Genomic DNA, 17,581 nt, shown 5'->3' with positions numbered 1-17,581 from the left:
TGGAGGAGAGGAACTGCTGGGCACCTCGGAGGCCCTTGCCCGCTGTGCCTTCTCGCGTCTGGACCCGTCTGCTAGCTCGCTCCGGGGGGTGTTTTTTTGGTTTTTTACTGGTTTTTGGACTGCCCCCGCTCCGCGCTGCGGAGGGGAGCTGCGAACTCGGGACAAGTGTGCGGGAGCGGGGCGCAGCCGGGCGGCTCCCCCGGCGCCTCCTCGCCCAAGTGAGCCTCGGACTGTTTCCCGGGAAGAGCCGGCTCGCCCAGCGTCCAGCACCTTTGCCACTTCTCCTCCTCCTCTTCCTCCTCCTCCCCTCCGGCCCTCCCGTCCTCCTCCCTCACCCAAGGATACTGGGGACTCCCTCCGGATGCCGCTCGGCAGGCTCAGTGCTCGCAGGCTGCCTTGCCGGGGGCTCTCCTGATCTCCGTGGAGCTCCGCATCGCTCGCCCCGGTGGTTTTGCTCCCCCCCGTCCCCACACACACGCACCCCCTCCCTCCTCTCCCCACCCCCCCACCCCACCCCACTCCCCCCATCCCCTTTTCGCTCCTGGTGGCCTTGTCGGGTGTGTTTTTTGCCTGTTGGAAAAGTCCCTGCTGCCCAGGATGGGGGTCGGTGGGTGCTTAGCCCTGCCCTGGAGGTGCCTAGTCGTCCTCTGTCTCAGGCTGCTCTTCCTTGTGCCCGCAGGAGTGCCCGTGCGCAGCGGAGATGCCACCTTCCCCAAAGCTATGGACAACGTGACTGTGCGGCAAGGGGAGAGCGCCACGCTCAGGTAGGAGCAGCTGGATTTCTGTCTTGGGGGGCACTGGGGGGGTCCCCCTGCACGGGGAGGGCGGCCGGTGCCTTCAGTCGGGGACGTGACTCAGTTTCCCCGCGGGGGATGCATCATGTGGATTGGCGGTGCAGGATGGGCGGCGGGCAGCAAGCCGAGAGGGAGATTTTGGGTGCCAGGGGACCGGGCTTTGGCTCAGCCCCCTCAGCCGTCTCCGGGAAAGTTACTGGGGGATGAAAAAAGGGGAGTGCGATTCCCTCTTGGCCCCGTGCCTTACACCGATGCGAGGCACGGGCTCGGCTCCTGCTGTGGGTAGTCATGGCTCGGGCACTTTGGCTGTGTTTGGTGGGGGTAAATACTGTTCTGCTCCTGGGGTGCAGCGCCGGGGGTGCCTTTGTGCGTGTTAAACCAACCCAGCCTGGGGAAAGAGGGAATTGTTGACCCGCCCGGTGGGGTTTTGTGCCTTTTCCCCATGTCCAGACCTGCTGGGATGAGGGGAGTGCAGGATGGGGTGACTCCAGGCACTGCCCTCCTTAAAAATCCCCTTGCTCCGGAGGCAGGAGGTTGCTGCTCCCTGCCAGCATTAACTGTTCAGGGTGGGGGGAAATGCAGGGCTGGGCGTTGCACCGGGGTCCTGTCGCCTGCAGCAGCCATCTGAGGGGTGCAGGGGCTGCCAAGGAAACTGTAATTTTGATCGGCGTAACTTCTGGGACATTTTACGCCCAGATACTCGTCCCTGTCCTCGCAGCAGATGGGCGCAGTCATCCCAGAGGATGTTTGATAGGGACATTAAAAATAAAAAGCCAGGTTTTAATTGCAGCGCTGGGAAGCGGCGCTTGCAACTCCGGCGTGCTCGGGGAGTGACTTTCCTCTGCCGGCGCGTTGCATAGGTGACACTAACATCTGCGGGGCCAGCTGGGTGTGTGCGGTGAAAGCCGCACTCCTGCTTTACGCCAGCGAGTGGAGCAGGGCCAAACCAGGGCAAAAAAAAAAAAAAAAAACGAAGGAGGAATTTCATCCAGGTCTCTTTTCAAGCAGTGTGAGGACTTAAACCACGGGCTCGGTTTGGCCCCTGGAAACGTGAATCCCCTCCCTATGTATTACCTGCAACTCAGCTCTTTGCAGCCGAGCCTCTCGCCCCAGCCCTTGCACGTTCCCGGGAGGGAGGGAGCTGTGTCGTGGCCGTCCCTCCGGATTTGTCTTGCGTCATGGCACGACTGGGCAAAGAGGCTTGGAAATGGGTGGCCGAGGGTGGAGGACGGGGTGTCTCGCTTAGGTATTTGCCCCGCTGAGCTGGGCTAAAAAAAAAAAAAAGAAAAAGAAGTAGCTCCTTTCCTCTCCTGAATTGCTGGGCTCTCCAAGCACCGAAAATCCTGCAGATCTTGCCATGGGGATATCAAAGAGGGAGAGGGTTGGGTTACTGGAGGTCTGGGCGGCAAAAGACGCAGGAGGGTGGGAGCAGCAGGGTGGTACGGGCACGGGTGCTCGGCAAACTTACTGGAAGGAGGGGAATTGCTTGTGCTCTGGTGGGGGCCTGCAAAGGGTTTCTGGCACAGACCATGCCGGTGCTCTGCCCCGGGCGGCACCCGGTGCTCGGTGGAGAACAAAGGAAAGCTGGGGTGAGTCAGCAGGAGGGATGCTTTCCTTGTGTCCCTGAGGCCTGGTGTCGGGAAAGGGGACAAAGCCTGCCCGTGGGAGGTGGCCCTGGGGAGGGAGGGCAGCGGCTTGTCATCGCCCCAGAGCTGCCGTGTACGCATCCCAGTTCAGCTGGGGAGCTGGTCTGGTGGCAAGGGATGTCCGTGTCCCTACGCAGGCAGCTGGTCCATATGAGCGTGGCCCAGGAGGATGGGCACGTGGGCTTTGGGGTATGCAAACTGTGCCGATGATATTCCCGCCGTCCCGCCCCTAGAGTGGGCATCGCTCTTGGAAATTAATGGTTTGCTGCTGCTGCCAGCTCGGTGCACTGGTTTGGTAGCCGGAGAGGTGGAGGACTGTGTTTTGCACTGGCGTTTTGGGGCGTTTTCCTTCTGGTTTGAGGTGGGAGCGGTTAGTCCGGCAGGCAATGGTACGTTGCCGCATCCCCCGGTAGGTCCCGGTCCCTGCAGCCGTGCTGCACTGTGGCAGGAGCCGAGAGGAGGAGAGCACGTGAAAACCACACGATTCCAGAGGTGGAAATCAAGGAAGCGTGAATCTTCCTGCCCGCTCCCCTCCCAGCCCCAGCCCGGCATAACCATCGATCTGTTGTGGAGGAGTTAACTTGTTCAGAATAGTAATGCTGCCCAGAAAGACTTCACCGGGCCCCGCTGCTGCTCCCGGACACCTCCTGCCCAGCATGGGAAGGAAGAAAAATAGGGTCTCCTCTTTTCCCACTCATTTCCACGCGAGGTGGGAGGCAGCGAGTCGCAGCCAAGGATTTGGAGGAAGAGGTGTTTCTAGAGGTTCCTTCTTGGTTTTTCACAGCCGACAAAAGGGAGAGCAAGCTGAGAACTTAGCGGCAGAAGTTGCTGCTTCTCTGAAGCGCTCGGCAAGTGCCGTCCCCGCCAAGGGAGAGGGCTTGGCTGTTGGGAATAGGTTATTTTATCTGGGGTGGCGGGGCGCCGAGGACCCCAAGCTGCTGTCGAGCAGCGGTGTCCTGCCAAGGAGGCTCTTTTCAGCTCCATCCCCGCCGCCCCTCCGAGCAGAGCTAATTCCATGCCGGAGAAAGAAGCTGGATTGATGGCTGCGAGGAGACTGCCCCGTTGTGAAGGGCGCAGGCTTTGCTTTGTGCAAACCCAGCTACAGTAAATCTACCATTAGGAGTCAGTTTAGGACTAGAGTCACCGCAGATATTTCCTTCTGTCTCGTGATGTCTGCTGGAGGGTACAGTCATGTGTCTTGCTTCGGTACGAGCGCTTTAGATCACTGTATTAAATTTAAATCTAGGTTTAGACCTTGGGATAGAGCTACCATCTGGGATAGGAGGGGCAGGATTTACTCCTGGATGCAGCAAAACCTGCAGGAATAGGAAAAGGGTTTGTGGGTGTTGGGTCCAACAGCTTGGCGTTTTTACTGATGCATGTGTTGGTCCCCGAGCTGGGGCTGCTCCTGCTCTTGGGGTTACGCCGAGGGCTTGCGTGTGTGCGAGGGTCAGAGCTGGCTGTCTTTCTGGATCTCACAAGGCCACATCGTGAGGATGAGGCCAATCTACATCCCCTCCCACCATGTCCGGACAGCATCTGCCCTCACCAGTAGCGAGTGGTTCATGCTGGAAAAGACCCGTCCTGAACCTTCATCCAGCATTTGAACCGAGTCCAGGCGTTGCTGAGACCTTTGGAGCAGTTCTCTTAGCACCAAAACAAATGGCTTGATTATGATTTCACTTTAATTGGCATCAGTCCCCAGCAAGGCTCTGATGATCCCATCAGCACGCACAGGCGCTTGCATGTTATCCCCCCGAATTTGCCGGTGCCTCAGGCAGATGGTGAGCAGATCTGGCTGTAGGACGAGGGCCACTTCTTTCACAGGCTCCTCTGTACATCTCCTCTGGTTTTCTTGGCAGGGTGATGCCATGCCTTTATGTGTTCCCCTTTGATGCTAATGCTAAAAGTCAAATCTGAGTTTAACATGAGTCAAAGCTTTTTTTTTTTTTTTTTTAAACCCTGATGTTTCCCGTGGTTTCCACTTGGGCTTTGAAAAGGGCCGTGCACTTTGCCGCTGAGATCTGCTATGGTTTACCTAAGCCTGTTTTGCAAATTTATTTTGCCCCTATTGTGCTCTTGAAATAATTTTGGAGAAATGATAACTTGGCCGCAAAACAAAACAAAATCAAGCATGTTTGTTTGACGGATGCAAACAGAAAGTGCTTGTTTGCTAAGCAGAAAAGAACGTTTCTCAGAAACGGGTCTGTTTTCTGTGACTCTTTGCTGCCTCATCTTTCCCCCTTTATCCACAGGAATTTGCCTTTTCGTGTTCTTATTGTGTCATATGAAAAATAGGGCCGGTCTCTGATGGATAACAGCGTGGTGTGTTCCAGCACGCTGCTTTCGCTTGGGTCCTGGGTGAGGCTGTGTGTCTCCCCCCCCATGCCGAGGCAGGGCTGCTCCTGCCAGGGCTTGAGCGATGGTGATTCTCTGCTGAGGTTTTGGGCAGCTGCCTTTGTGGTTTGCAGTCGATGAGTGCAGAAAGCCTGCCAGGGGACAGGGGAACCCCGCTCCGGGCTCTCTGTCTCTGAGAAAGCGGTGCTCGATGTCCCCGTAGCCCCAGGGCTGAGCGATGGGGGGGCTTACAGGGCAGTGCCAGGCGCTCGACACAGGGCTGGGCTCCTGGGGCAAATAAAGCAAGCAAGACAGGGCAGAGGTTGTTCACGAAAGGGCCCAGCCGTGATTGCTAAATCTCGTTTGGTAGCCGCACAGCTCTGTGTCCGTTTTGCTCGAGGCTCGCCGCTCCCACCTTTGCTGGTGGTAGGAGCTGCAATAACCCCAGCAAGGGAGTGTTGCTCGTCCACCCCTTTCCCACACGCCAGCACCCCCGAGGACACCCTGAGTTATGTGTGCTGGTCATCGCAGCACTCCCATCCTCTGCCCTACCTGGCCAACTCCCCCCATCCTTGCACAACCACCAAACTCCTTATTACCGGATCAGCGTGCATCTCCCTCCCCAGGGCTCAGGCCTGTGGCACGCTGCTCCCGTGAAATATTCATCCCGTTCTGATGCTCTCCGAGCCCAGTACCCGGTATTTTTTGTCCTGCTACAATTATTTATTTCAGTGTCTCACCTGGCAGAGACTGAAGCTCCTGGTTGTTTCCCTGCCCGCTTCCCAAGCCCAGACCCAGGGGGATATAGCTTGGACTTGCAGGCTGCGGAGGCCAAGGTGTAATTACTTTGCTTTTCTTCGTTACTGAGCAGTGAAGGACTTCTGAGCACTTGGACTGGAGTGGGACCAGCCCCCAGCGGTCCTGTGGGCATGGGGTGAGGAGGGGGCTAAGCTGCCAACTCATATATTATCAACCAGTTTATTCTCCCGACTCCTTCAGTATCCAGCACGCTCACCTTCTTCTTCAAAGCTCTCTCCTTTTTGTTCCTGAGGGTTAGGGAATAAATTCAGGGCTGTGGTGACCCCTCCTGTATTAAGGTGAAGAAGGGGGGAGAGCATGTTCTCCTGCATCTGCGCCCTTACTCGGGAAATCAGTGCAAATGTGAGCAGTACTGAGGGTTAGGACTTGAGTTTCTGTTCCCATCGGTGCACAGTGCCGCTTCACCCCTGCCTCTCTTCTCCTCCCGTCGTTGCTGGGTCCTCCTTTCTGGCCAGGGTTTTCTTTCCCTGTTCTTGGAGATCCTCCATCAGAGGGGCTGCAGAAGCCCCGAGCAGCGCCCACGTGCGATGCTCGCGGCTGTTTGTAGCTCGCGAGTCGATTGCTTTGCTTGCGACGGCATGTTTTTGAAAGAGGAGTTTATTGCTAAAGTGACATGTCAGCAAATCTTCGCCACCTCTCTCCCATCTCGGAGATGGAATCAGCTTAAAGTGGGGAAAAAAAAATTGTCATATGCATGGATTTTTTTTTTTTTTTTCTTCCCTGAGTGCAATTTCCATCTGAGATGAGACAAGCTCCTGATTGCTGTGCCAGAGGAGGGTTTCCCTTTATAGCTCTCCTGGTAGAGCTGCTGCCTCTAGTTCACTGGAGCTGCCTGGGCTGGGGTCTCCTAGGGGACAAGCGTGCTTTTCTGGAGCTGTCATCTCCATCGTAGGGTTAAGCATCTCCGGTCTACCGGGTCTGGAAAGATTTAAGTCAAATAGACTTGTACCCTGCTCCTCTGGGATGGGAAGGGCTGATGGGGAAGAAGAAAGGCGAGGAGGAAGGGAGGTCAGAGCAGCCTTGCAGGTGACAGAGCTGGCCAGCGGAGGGTTGCTGGGGTGACATTTCTAATCGTTAAGCCGGGGTTATGAAATGGAGGTTCAGTTCTTAGCCCTGTTATCGGCTCCTCATGTGACATTAGGCGCCCTCTTAGGTCCTATAAATGTGTATATTCGTGTGCGGCAACTGTAAGACTTCCTTTCTGTGGCTCCGTGAGTCATCTGCTTGTGTTGCAGTCTTTTTGTGGCAGGATGCATCCTTCTGTAAGGAAAATGCTAAGAGTGTCCTACTGGAGGGCACCACAGATGTCCACCGTGTCCTGCCCTTGCTTGGAGTTTGAAGGGGGCTACTGTGAGCATTTTTCAGCTGGAGGTGCCGGGGAATTGTTATTGCAGGGGTATATGGTGTATGGTTGTGGTACTGCAGAGCTGCTTGGTGGGTGGCTGGTCATTAGGTAGGAGCTGAAGCAAAATCAGGGATTGGGGCCAGCAAAAGCAGTGCCACCCCCAACTGTGGGACTACTCACAGCCCCAAATGCTGCTGAGAAGCTGCTCTCATCGTGACCGTGAGCTAACCTAAGCCTTGGACCTAAGCGCTTGTGGGTGACGGTCCAAGGGATGGCAACTGGCCTTATCTCTAGCTCTTGGCCATCCTGATGTGCCGTCCCCGTGCTGCCCTGCTCTGCCTTGGCAGAGTCCTTTGGGCAACGAGCACACCGCTGCTTGGCATTGCACATTGTGAACTGGCAGCTCCATGCGTGCGTTAATGAGAGGTGGGTTGGGGATGTGGATCATCTTCAGCTTGCCTAAATCATTGTGTCTTCTGCGGGCTTCACTGGAGTTACTCCAACTTATGCTGTTGGAAAAATCTTCCTCTTGATCTAGTGGAGCTGTTCTTTCCTCCTCCCAGACCTGCCTAGACCTGCCAGTTTGAGCTCAGACACCCTTATTTTCCTTCAGGAGGAAAGGGGAAAACCAGGAAGGAACTGATCTACGACCGCATCAGTGGGACAACGGGCTAATAGAAATTGTAATGAGAATACAGAGCCAAACAAACAAGCAAATGGGAAAATGCAATCCCACCAATGCAATAGAGAGATTTATGCCGACAAAGGGGCTGATCCAGTGCTCATTAATGTCACCACAAGTCTTTATCCTAACTGTAATGGACTGAGGATCGGGTTGGAAGACAGCATTTCAGTCTTGGTACAATATGCGAACTGTTAATGGGTTGTGTGTGGAATAGCAATGCAGAAAGCCCTCTCCTAACAGAAAGAGGTTGCTCGTTGTTGCATGCGGTACCTTTGCAAAGCAAATGGGAAATACCTTCTGCTCGCCTTAGGTTTAGTTTTCAGAGGTGCAAGGCTGTGAAGGAGCCAAGTCTGAGACTTGGGCTTAGCTGTCTGGATGCTGCAGCGCCTGCTGAAATGCTAAATGCGTCTTAATCATTAGTATATTAAAAATCTTGCTTTAAATCAGGTTTCTTCAGCTGGCGGCGAGTGGTGTTGGCTCTCACCACCAGCAGTCATGCTGGGAAGCAGTCATTAGTTTATATGCAAAGTGAGGAGGCAGAAGAGCAGATGGGTGGGTACGGAAAGGCTGAAGGCAAACTTGACTTTGCAGCTGGATTCTCCCCTGGAAAAGCTAGTGTCCGTGGGATGGAGACAAGGGCTGGAGAGCTGAGCCCGGTCTGAAGGTGGGGACACCTTTGGGGAGAGCGCTGAATAGGAAAGGACACCAAGGGTCAAACAGGGGACGTGCGAGCCCAGCTCTGCATGTCAATGAGGACAGAGTAAATAAGGAATAAAACCACCTTCCAACATGAGCAGCTGGTGAAATATCACAGGTTTTTTTTTTTTTTTTCCCAGAGATGGGAGATTTTGACCGGCTCTGCGCCTGCAACCATAAATGGCTCTGACACCTGCGTCTGTTTTATCAGACACATGCAGAGCCCCGGCCATGATCCAAACATTCATTACTTTGGATTTTTGAGTCTGATTTTTTTTTTTTAAATTGTTGGTTTGTTGGGGTTTTTTTTTTTCCATGGTGGGATCATTATTTTCGCAGCTTCACATCCTCTGTTCAGCAAAACCGGTGTGTTTTTCAGACTTACGTTTCTTACACATCTCTAATAAGAAGCGTGATAGAAAGCTGTCGAGAAAAGCATATTCTCAAAGGCACGAAAGAAGAGCAGGGCAGCTCCAGGTTCAGAGCCACTTCCAAATCTCAAGATGGTTTGGACGTACAGACAGGCACAGCACTAATATTTGAAAGCATATTTGGGTTCTTACCCTTAAGTCCTCCAAATTCAGTAAATTATAGGTGTAGGGCTTTATTCCAGGATAATCTCCATTATCTCTGAAGAAAGTTCCTCTGAACTGCTTTACATTTTGGAGTCAATTTTTCCATCATACTTCATCCCTCCTATTGCTTTCTTCTAGTTGGAGGAGCTGTTCTGCTTTGAATCAGACAAAGTTGATGCTGAATGTACGTTTTCCGAGGCCAAATTTCAGCCTGGCCAGTGCACGTCGTGACCCTGTTTGCTCAGCAAACTTGCGCAGCGTGAGAGTCAGGGCAAAACGTGGCAGCGTTGGGAAGGAGCAGGTTGGAGGTGTGCTCTGATGGTGTGTGTGTTAAGTGGTGTGATTTAGTCCTCTACAAACACGAGGAGCAGAAGGTATCCCTTAGCCTTGACTTGTGTACGCCTGAAATTAAAGAAAGCCTCTCCCCTCTCTAGATGCCTGTATTCTGTGGCAGGGTTAGGACATGGTCAGAAGGTTAAAATCCCGTCTTGGGTTGTTATTGCTTTGTCGTGGAGGTGGTTGGTTGAGGGACACGCCTTCACTGGTGCATGTCAGCTGGGTCTCCTAAATTTCTCTGGTTGTCCTTGGCTCGTGGAGGAGAGCAGCTGCAATTTCCTTGCTGGTTTAAAGCCAGCAGCGTGCAGGCTGTTGATGTTTTTTAGCGAGACATGAGGCCCTTCACCTCGGACACCTCTATGAGTCTGAAACCGGCACGCTAGACATTTTTGGCCGTTCAGAGGTCCACTTGATGACTTCCATCCATTCGAGTGGCGCTGCCCTAAGCAGTCTCAACAGACAGCCAAGGTCCGAAGAGATCACAGGGTGATAAATATCCTCTTGGTCCTTCTAGAAAAGACCGAAGGCTTGATGGCAACGCATTGCGTAGGAGAAACTTCACCCACCCTGTCAGGCTTGACCTTCCAGGGTCGGTGGGAGTTGCAGCACGAACCCCTTGCAGGTTCAGTGGGAGGGGAAGGTGCAGAGCGATGTCCTGAGCACAAGGGGTTTGCAGCCCGCGGTGGAAAGGGAGGCTGAAACCCCGCGGCGGGCGGAGAGGCACCGCGGGGCTGCCGAATTAGTGCGATGGGGAGATGTCAGCTCTTCCTCTCAGCTTCCCTTTGCAGCGCCAACTGTCAGTAATTTAACTAACGTTTTGTAAATAAATGTGGCATTCGGACAGCTGTCACCACGCCTGTTATAAACACTCCTTTTGTCACTAAAAGCTGGCAGTACCGCTCCGTTTCCCCTGCAAATGCAGCTACCACTGCCAGTTAGCTCCTGAAGCCAGGGCTGTCAAGGAATCACATGCCGGCCGGTGGCTGGGAGACCGTGGCTTCGCACAGGGAGCCCAGCGAGGCGTTGCCAGGGCCTGGTGCGAAGGCAGCTTTTGCATCTCGAAAATAAATAAATGGCCTGATCAGCGAGCAAGAAAACCAATCTGAATGTGGCTGTAGGGCTGGTAGGTTCCCAGCCAGGATCCCGGGCGGTCCAGCTGCAATGCCGGTGGTGGCACCGGTTCCTCTGCCATCTCATCCCAGCCCCGTGGGAAGCACAGGTAGGATGAGATGGGAAGCCCAGCCAGACCTGGGCTTTGAGGCGCCAAGGGAGCAATTTGGCACTGGCACCGCAAATGCTTTTTGCTTTGGAGCGTGGGCTCATCATGCATCAGGCTTCAGTTTCGGTAAATTCGATCTCTCCGGGACTGGGTTGGATTTGAGCGGAGAGATCTGTCCTTTGAGCCCATCGGTCTTGCTCAGCACGCTTGTCCTATTAGGAGCATATTCAAAACCTTCAGGCGGTCTGGATGCTTCTCCTCCTAACAAACCTGACTGGACAGGGGATGCAGTTGTCTTTTCTCCTTGCTGGGAAGTCTTGATCCTGTACTGCTTTTCTCTTCTCGTCTGTCAGGGACCCTTGCAGCTCCAAATAACCCTCCCCTGGCCCACGGTGTTTCTCGCCCAGTATCGGGTGGTACAACTGTCAGCAGTCAGCACCTATAGCCTTGCTGTGCTGCATTGATGTGTGATGCAGGCAGTATAGAAAGCAGCACATGACACCTCTCTCTCTAAGCTGCTGTAAAATTAGCTTCATCTCAAGTGGCAGAAAATGATCATGTCCTCGCTTGAGGGCGATGAAGAATATTCCTGAGTCACTGCTAGTGATGAAACAGGCAGAAAATCCAGTGATACACAACTGCCCACTCAGTTTTAATCGCTGAGGCCATTTGCTGCTGCAGAGCCTTAAGATGCAGCTTCCTCCTCCTCTTCCTCCCTTTCAGCCATCACTCCCCTTAGCAGCCCAGGCTGCGGATCCCAGCAGGGGCAGAGCAATTTCCCGTCCCACCAGCGAGGCTGCAGGCTGTGAGCGTCTCGTGCTTCTTCACCGTTCCCCTGGGAGGGGAGGAGGGGGTCAGAGCTTCCTTTTCTTAAAGCAATTGGAGGAAAAAGATGGAGCCTGCCCTCCTCAGTTCTCCTCCTTCCAGGCTGTGATCCTGCAGCCTGGGAAAAACTCTCCTCCAAGCTCACCCTCATCTCCATGAATTTTCCCTGCTGCCTCCGAAGCAGCTGCTGTGCCCACGAGGATGTTTCCTTTCGCGTTTCTCCCCCGTCAGCTTTAGTTCAAAGCCATCTCCCCGGATTTTTATGTCTTGGATAAAGCCACCCTCTTTCCTACAACTGCCAGCTCAGTGCTTGGGAAACCTCTTGCCAAATTTGCTGGCGACTAAGGCCAAGAAAACCCTTCAAAACACTGATGATCAGAAGCAAAGCGCTGTAATGCTTCCCTTCCTTGCATATGCTCCCTGGCAGTGTGTTAGCACTAAGGACTCCTCGAAGGAGGCTTCCTGCAAGCCCTGCCCTGCCAGCTTTCCCCCAAATTCAGATGGAAGCCCCCCACACTCCAGGTGGAGGTCGAAGGGTCTGTAAAACCCTGGCAAGGTTCACGTGAGTCCTTCAGCTTGGGAATTGCCTCCTTCTTCTGGTCTTCCATGTGGCTCTATCGCCGCCAACCTGGTTCAGCATCGTTTTGGGGGAGAACTGGAGCAATCCTCCAGTTTGTGCAGGCGTTTGAATGAATGCTCTCTTTTCTCCAGTCAGGGCTTGTCAGTATTTATCCTTTAACCTGATTTTCAGATGTTCTCTATCCTGCAGATTTGCCGGGATATGCTGTTCACACAAAACTCTCCTGGTGTCAGACTTCTGCTAGGATAGCTTAATAGCTCCTACCAGCCTGCGAGGGGAATAAGCAGGACTGGCAACAGTACAGACGTGCAGGCATAAATGTGTCAAAGCAGGGGTTTTGCCAGCGTAAAAAATATTGCAGAAGCTCGCTCCTTCCCGATGGAGATTGCTGTACCAGCGAAAGTTTTCCGCACCGGTTGGCCAAATCCGGGCAAGTTTCTATGAATCCCGCTCTCCTCTCCGTAATCCCCGGCAGTTTTGCACGCCGGGCATTTATTTGTCAGCGCAAGCAGGTGCAGAGCTGCAGGACATGGGCTGAGCAGCTCGCTTTGGTGGTTGTTCCAGCGTACAGCCGCTTTACTCTCGCGTCAGGCAGCACGATCAGCACTCCTCCTCAGCTTAATTTCTTTTTTCCTCATCTCTTCCCCAAAAGGCGGAGTCTGGATGGCGCGTTTCGGGTTAGATTCAGCGAGAACCCAGGAGACGAGTATTGAAATGAATAGATGGGGTGCTATTTTGGGGTTTTTGAGTGTTATAGCTAACCACCCCCGAGCACGCTTGCATTCCGCACACGCCAGCCGTCGTCGCACGCAGAGACTCAGTTTGTGTGCGTCTATGTATATTTATATACCTTGTGCAGGGCTAATGAATGAAGATAGGTACAGTACAGGGGGAGAGTGATTTGTGCAGGTACCTGTTGAGAGAGGCAGGAGCCGGGGATAAAGCCAGCAGGAGCCGGGGCAGATGGCGAGCGCAGGTACCGCAGCCGTACCTGGGAAAAGCGGTCCCTTGGCAAAACAGCGGCAGGGGCTGCTTTGGGGGGGACAAGCCCGTTAGTAAATGCTCTAATCTTTTCTCCGAGTGGTGCCAACTGCTGCTTGTTTCTCCTGCTGTGAGTCTGAAACAGCCCCGCTAACCTCTGGCAAAATCAGGAAGATAACAAGGGGAGGGAAGGCTGACTTTGTTTGTGGCATTTATTTTTTTATTATTTTTTTTTTTTTTTTCCCCTGGCTGGGGAAGGAAGAAATAAAGTTGGATTTCAAGTGGGGTTGTTGCGGTAATGGAGGGAAATGAGAAATGCTCTTCAGCTGCCTTCTCCTTCCTCGCGTCCCCATAAATAACCCTTCTCGCTCGGAGACGGCTCGGCTCTTACTTAGAGGAGAGAACTGGGTTTTGGCTGTTATTTTTTTGCCGCAGCTCAAGGGCCCCTTCCCTTTCCTGCCTGCAGCTCACCTTGTTGGAGCCTGCTCCTCCCCAGGGCTGCTCTCCGGGGAAGCGGTTTCCCTTCTGACGTGGGCTCCGGTTTGCGGGGAGCCCCCGCGGGGAGCAGGGCTGCTCCCCGGCAGCCGTGGCTCTTGGGTACGAGCATGGGTGCCAATGCCACGGAGGTCCCAAGTAGTGATGCTACCTTGGTGTCAGTCCCGGCTTCCTTAAGTCAAATGCCAACGATGAACGAAGCGTGAGCCTTTGGGCGGGGATGGGCAGCAGCAATCCCAGGTGCCTGCTCCTGGGGAGATAGCCAAAAACTCCTTGAAACGCCCGTGATGCTCCATGACCCTTCCACGTCCACCTTCTTTTAATAAAACCAGGTCCAGCCATGCGATAGCTTTATCCAGCCGTGAAGCGTCGTCCTTCTGTGGGCGAGACAGAGCTTGCAAACTGTGTCTGGGGACCAAGGGACAAAAAGCGTCACTGTGGAGATGTTTTTTGATATCTGTGCGATCTTCCTCTAAGGATTTTTGGCCAGGTTTTGCACGCGGTTTTGCCACCCTCTCTCTAGCTCACTTGCCTAGAAGTTGTTCAGAGCTTCTTTGCGAATTCATGGAGGCATGGTGCAAGTGATCTCTCTTCCTCTGCGTGTCCCTTTTCGCCTTCACCATTTCTGCTAACTTTTGTGAATCGGCTGGCTGATTTCGGTCAGGTTTTACGGAGGCCTGGGTGTTACGTTTCTACAACTTCCATGAAAATAGGCAGGTAGAGGTCAAGAGACCTCGTTAGTCCTCTGAAATAATGACAGAATGAGCTCACCTCTTGCATGAGACACACGAGAATCAGCGTGGGCATTGGCCGTATGCAAGACTCGAGGGAAGAGGGAGCTCCAGCCTGAGCTTGCATCATTTAAGACGACATTAAATGCAGCAAGGAGTCCAGGTGGGGAGGGACTGAGCGCTCCAGATTGCGTGTGAGGAAAACTGCAAAGATGATGTTGTGTTGATGGAGACAGGCTGCCAGTCCTGGTGTCAAGGAGAACAGGCAAAAGCTCAGGGTTTCGTGTTTAACGCAGCTGATATCGAATGGGGGATGCTGCACTTTGCTTGCCGGCATTGGAAGACTGCAACAGCTGGTCGCTGTGGCATTGCTGAAACCGACTGGCTCACCCTTCCCTTCAGTTAAAAAAAAAAAAATCAAGGCAAAAAAAAAAAAAGCACAACAGCAATGACTAAAAAAAAAAAAAAAAGGCCAGTAACTCGCTTTCCAGAAGTTCCTAATGCTGCAACAGGCAAAGCACTGGAGATAAAAGAAATAAAAAAGCGGAGGAAAGAGGGAGAAAATGCATTTATGAGCTCTCAAACTAACAGCATGCGACTCTCATATTATTTTTCCTCCTTAGCCTTTGAAACAGAACAACGGCCCGGAGCCTTCTCGGCAGATGGACAATGTGCGTGCCTTAACCACTTAACAGCCATTAGCCTAATTTCACGTACTGGAGCCAAATTAAATAATAAGTAAGAGGCTATGAAAAGCTGGTTTGGAGGCTGCGTTACTGCCTTTCACTTGATAACCTTCTCATAAACAGATGCTCTCTCTCTACCCTATTAACCTTGTCTGAGAGCGGGGAGGGGGGCTTTGGTGAAGCAAACAAGCCAGACCTTGGTGGGGAGGGGGGAGACGAGCCGGAGGGGTCAGAAGTGGGGGTCCTCCGGATTTCAGAGGCTCCTCTCGGTTTTTCTCCCCCGATGCCCCAGCCATGGAGGAGTTGCTGAGCGAGAGAGCTCGTTCTGCGGTTGCATCCAGGTCATTTTAACGTGCCAAATGATTCATCTTGATCAGCGAGCCCATCTGTACCTGCTGCGTGAGGCTGCGCCACCCGGAGCTGATTTTGTGGACAAATCTGCTTTACTTGGAGGAAAGGGGAGATGGTGCTGATAGACACGAAAGGGGAGGTGGCCCCGTGGCTCGGTGCCTAATCCCTCCCCGTTTTTGGCTCAGGCAGGGCATGGGGGGCTGCTGCGTCCTCCGTCCTGGTTGTACCACTAGCTCGCCCTTTCAGATGAAGTCATTTTGCTGCTCTTTGCCTCTTCCCTCACTCCGTGTTGAAATAGGAACAATAGTACTTGCCTAAGCTTTGGGAATTTGTGAGTATTAGTTAGTTTGCAAAATGCTTTTGACATTGTTTTGGTGATGGGAGGGTGAGGCATTTGCAGGGGTGTGCAGAAGGGGTTGTGTGGGGTTTTTTGTTTGGTTTTTTTTTTGCTGCAAAAGATTTGGGGGCGGCTGCCTTATTTCATCACACACCCCCCCGCCGCTGCTAACTATCGCTCTGTGCTTTGCATCTCGACTTCAGGCCTTTTTAAGTTTTCAGAGGATTATAGATGACCGTGCAGCTATTTTTGGTGAACGGTTTTATTTATTAAAAAGCCGTCTTCCTTCATTAACAAGATACATTGATGGGAAATAGATGAGCAGCTCTATTACTGGTGTGTAGCGTGCCATGCAAGCCCGGCGCCGCCGAGATGATATGCTGCACGCCCTCCCTCGATGCAAGAAATATCTCTCCATGGAGCCACCCAAAATTTGGTGCATGAGCCATCCCCTCTCACGCAGGCTCTGCTTTCATATGCAAAACCTGTCCTCTGATTGGCACGGAAACTGATAAAGCCGGGTTTCTTACAAGTTTGCTTCATTTTGGTCCGAGTAGGAGTAAATGACTTGCTGCCTGCGGCGGGGACATTTGGAAAGTGCTTTGTGCTGTGTGGATTCTTTGAGGTTCAGATGAGGATGACTCTCATTTTTATGTCGCCTTTCCCTCCGTGGGGCACTCGCAGAGTCCCTCTCCTGTACCTGGCTGCCTATCTGTACTAAACTTTGCAGGTACTTAATGTCTTTGAGCCATCTGTTCCTCTGTCAAATTTAGTTAAAATCGGCCAAAGGCTTCACAAATTATTGGGGAAGATTGCTAGACAGAGACACGCAGGCAAAGAGCATGATTGCATAAGCTCATTCCAGTAGGAGTCAGGGCTAAAAATACATCGGGGTATGTTACTCGGAGACAAGGCAGCTGGGGAGATGGGATCCGCATCCAACCTTTCCCCAGCGTGGGGGATATTAGACTTGGGTCTGGTTTTTTGGTACTGTAGAAGGCTCCTCCGTGGAGATGGCCTTTGCTTTGGGTAGGATGTGCTGCCTTATCTTTTCTTTCTTGTATCACGTGGCTTTCTGTCCAAAATGAACCCCAGTTCCCCCTCTCTCCTGTTCCGAGGCACTGACCCTTACGCCGAGATGCTGCAGCTGTACTTTCAGGCAGCTGTTTGCTGAAGAACTCCTCCGACAAGGGCTGGGATGCGGTGTTTGCTTGGAGGTGGCACGCAGCATCGCTGGCACAGCAGCGGCTGCAGAAGCAAGCATGCAGCTTGGCCAGCGAGTAGCGAGCTTCCCTTGCTGGAGGAAAGGAACGGGTAAGAAGGTCAAGCAAGCAGGAGGAGTCCCAGGTCACCGTCATCCCCAGGCCAGTCTGAACGGGCTGAGCTCTCCGCTCGACAAGCTGGGATGTTCCTCCTGCAGACCTTCTCAAGTGCCTATCTCTGTTTTGGTTTTTTTTTTTTTTGTCTCTTAGCACAGTATATCTCAGCCTGAGTAAGATGTTAGCTTTGGGAGCGCTGGTGCTTTCCCCTGAGAGCTCACCTCCAGTGCTGGCTGGATGCGGTCCTCCCAAGTGCAAAATCCTGAGCGGGCACCGGATGGGATTACCCATGTGAAGTGGTTGGTAGATCTTACTCTGGGGACCCTGGGTACCAAGAAATATGCAGAGAGGCTTCGTGCCGTGCTGTTCGGATGGATGGAGTAATAACCGGCTCCTTCTGCGGGCGCCACGTGTTCCCGCTGTGAGCGCTGGCTAATGCGATGCCTGCGCGGCATCGTCAGGCAGAGCTCAATGTGCTCACGTCGCCGACCGCTTCACCTGGGAGCGTTTTTTAAAACCGGGATGTTCCCAGTCGGATCAGTCTAGCTTTGGGCATCCAGAAAGTAGGTGCCTGATCTAAGCAGGTCTTGGAAAGAGAGAGGGACCAGTCTATCTGCTGGACTCCTGTCTCTTGTCATTTGGCTACAGGGGGACATAGGTGACCAGCATGGGCTAAGGTGAGATGAAATGCATCTGTTAGAAGAGAGAAAAAGCAAAGGAACCGGCAAAACCCCCCTCAAAGGCTGGGCTGTTCTCGATCCATTAGCATTTCTGTAGGAGCCCAGAAAAGCACGAGCAATCTGGGATACTTGCTCCTGTAACTG

The 17,581-nt window shown here is 53.2% G+C and overlaps 1 protein-coding gene across 1 annotated transcript in view; it reads left to right on the top strand.

Moving 5' to 3' along the window:
- LOC127025772 (protein CEPU-1-like) overlaps positions 1-17,581 on the top strand; it is a 325,388-nt gene that overhangs the window by 210,307 nt on the left and 97,500 nt on the right. The window contains exon 2 of the mRNA XM_050910855.1: positions 680-764. Coding sequence (XP_050766812.1) covers positions 680-764 — 85 coding nt within the window. The remainder of the gene's footprint in view (positions 1-679; positions 765-17,581) is intronic.

The sequence above is a fragment of the Gymnogyps californianus genome, chromosome 25 (assembly GCF_018139145.2).
Source record: "Gymnogyps californianus isolate 813 chromosome 25, ASM1813914v2, whole genome shotgun sequence".
NCBI classification, from domain to species: domain Eukaryota; kingdom Metazoa; phylum Chordata; class Aves; order Accipitriformes; family Cathartidae; genus Gymnogyps; species Gymnogyps californianus.
The sequence above is the reverse complement of the archived record's forward strand: the minus strand, read 5'-3'. Positions and strand labels throughout refer to the sequence as shown.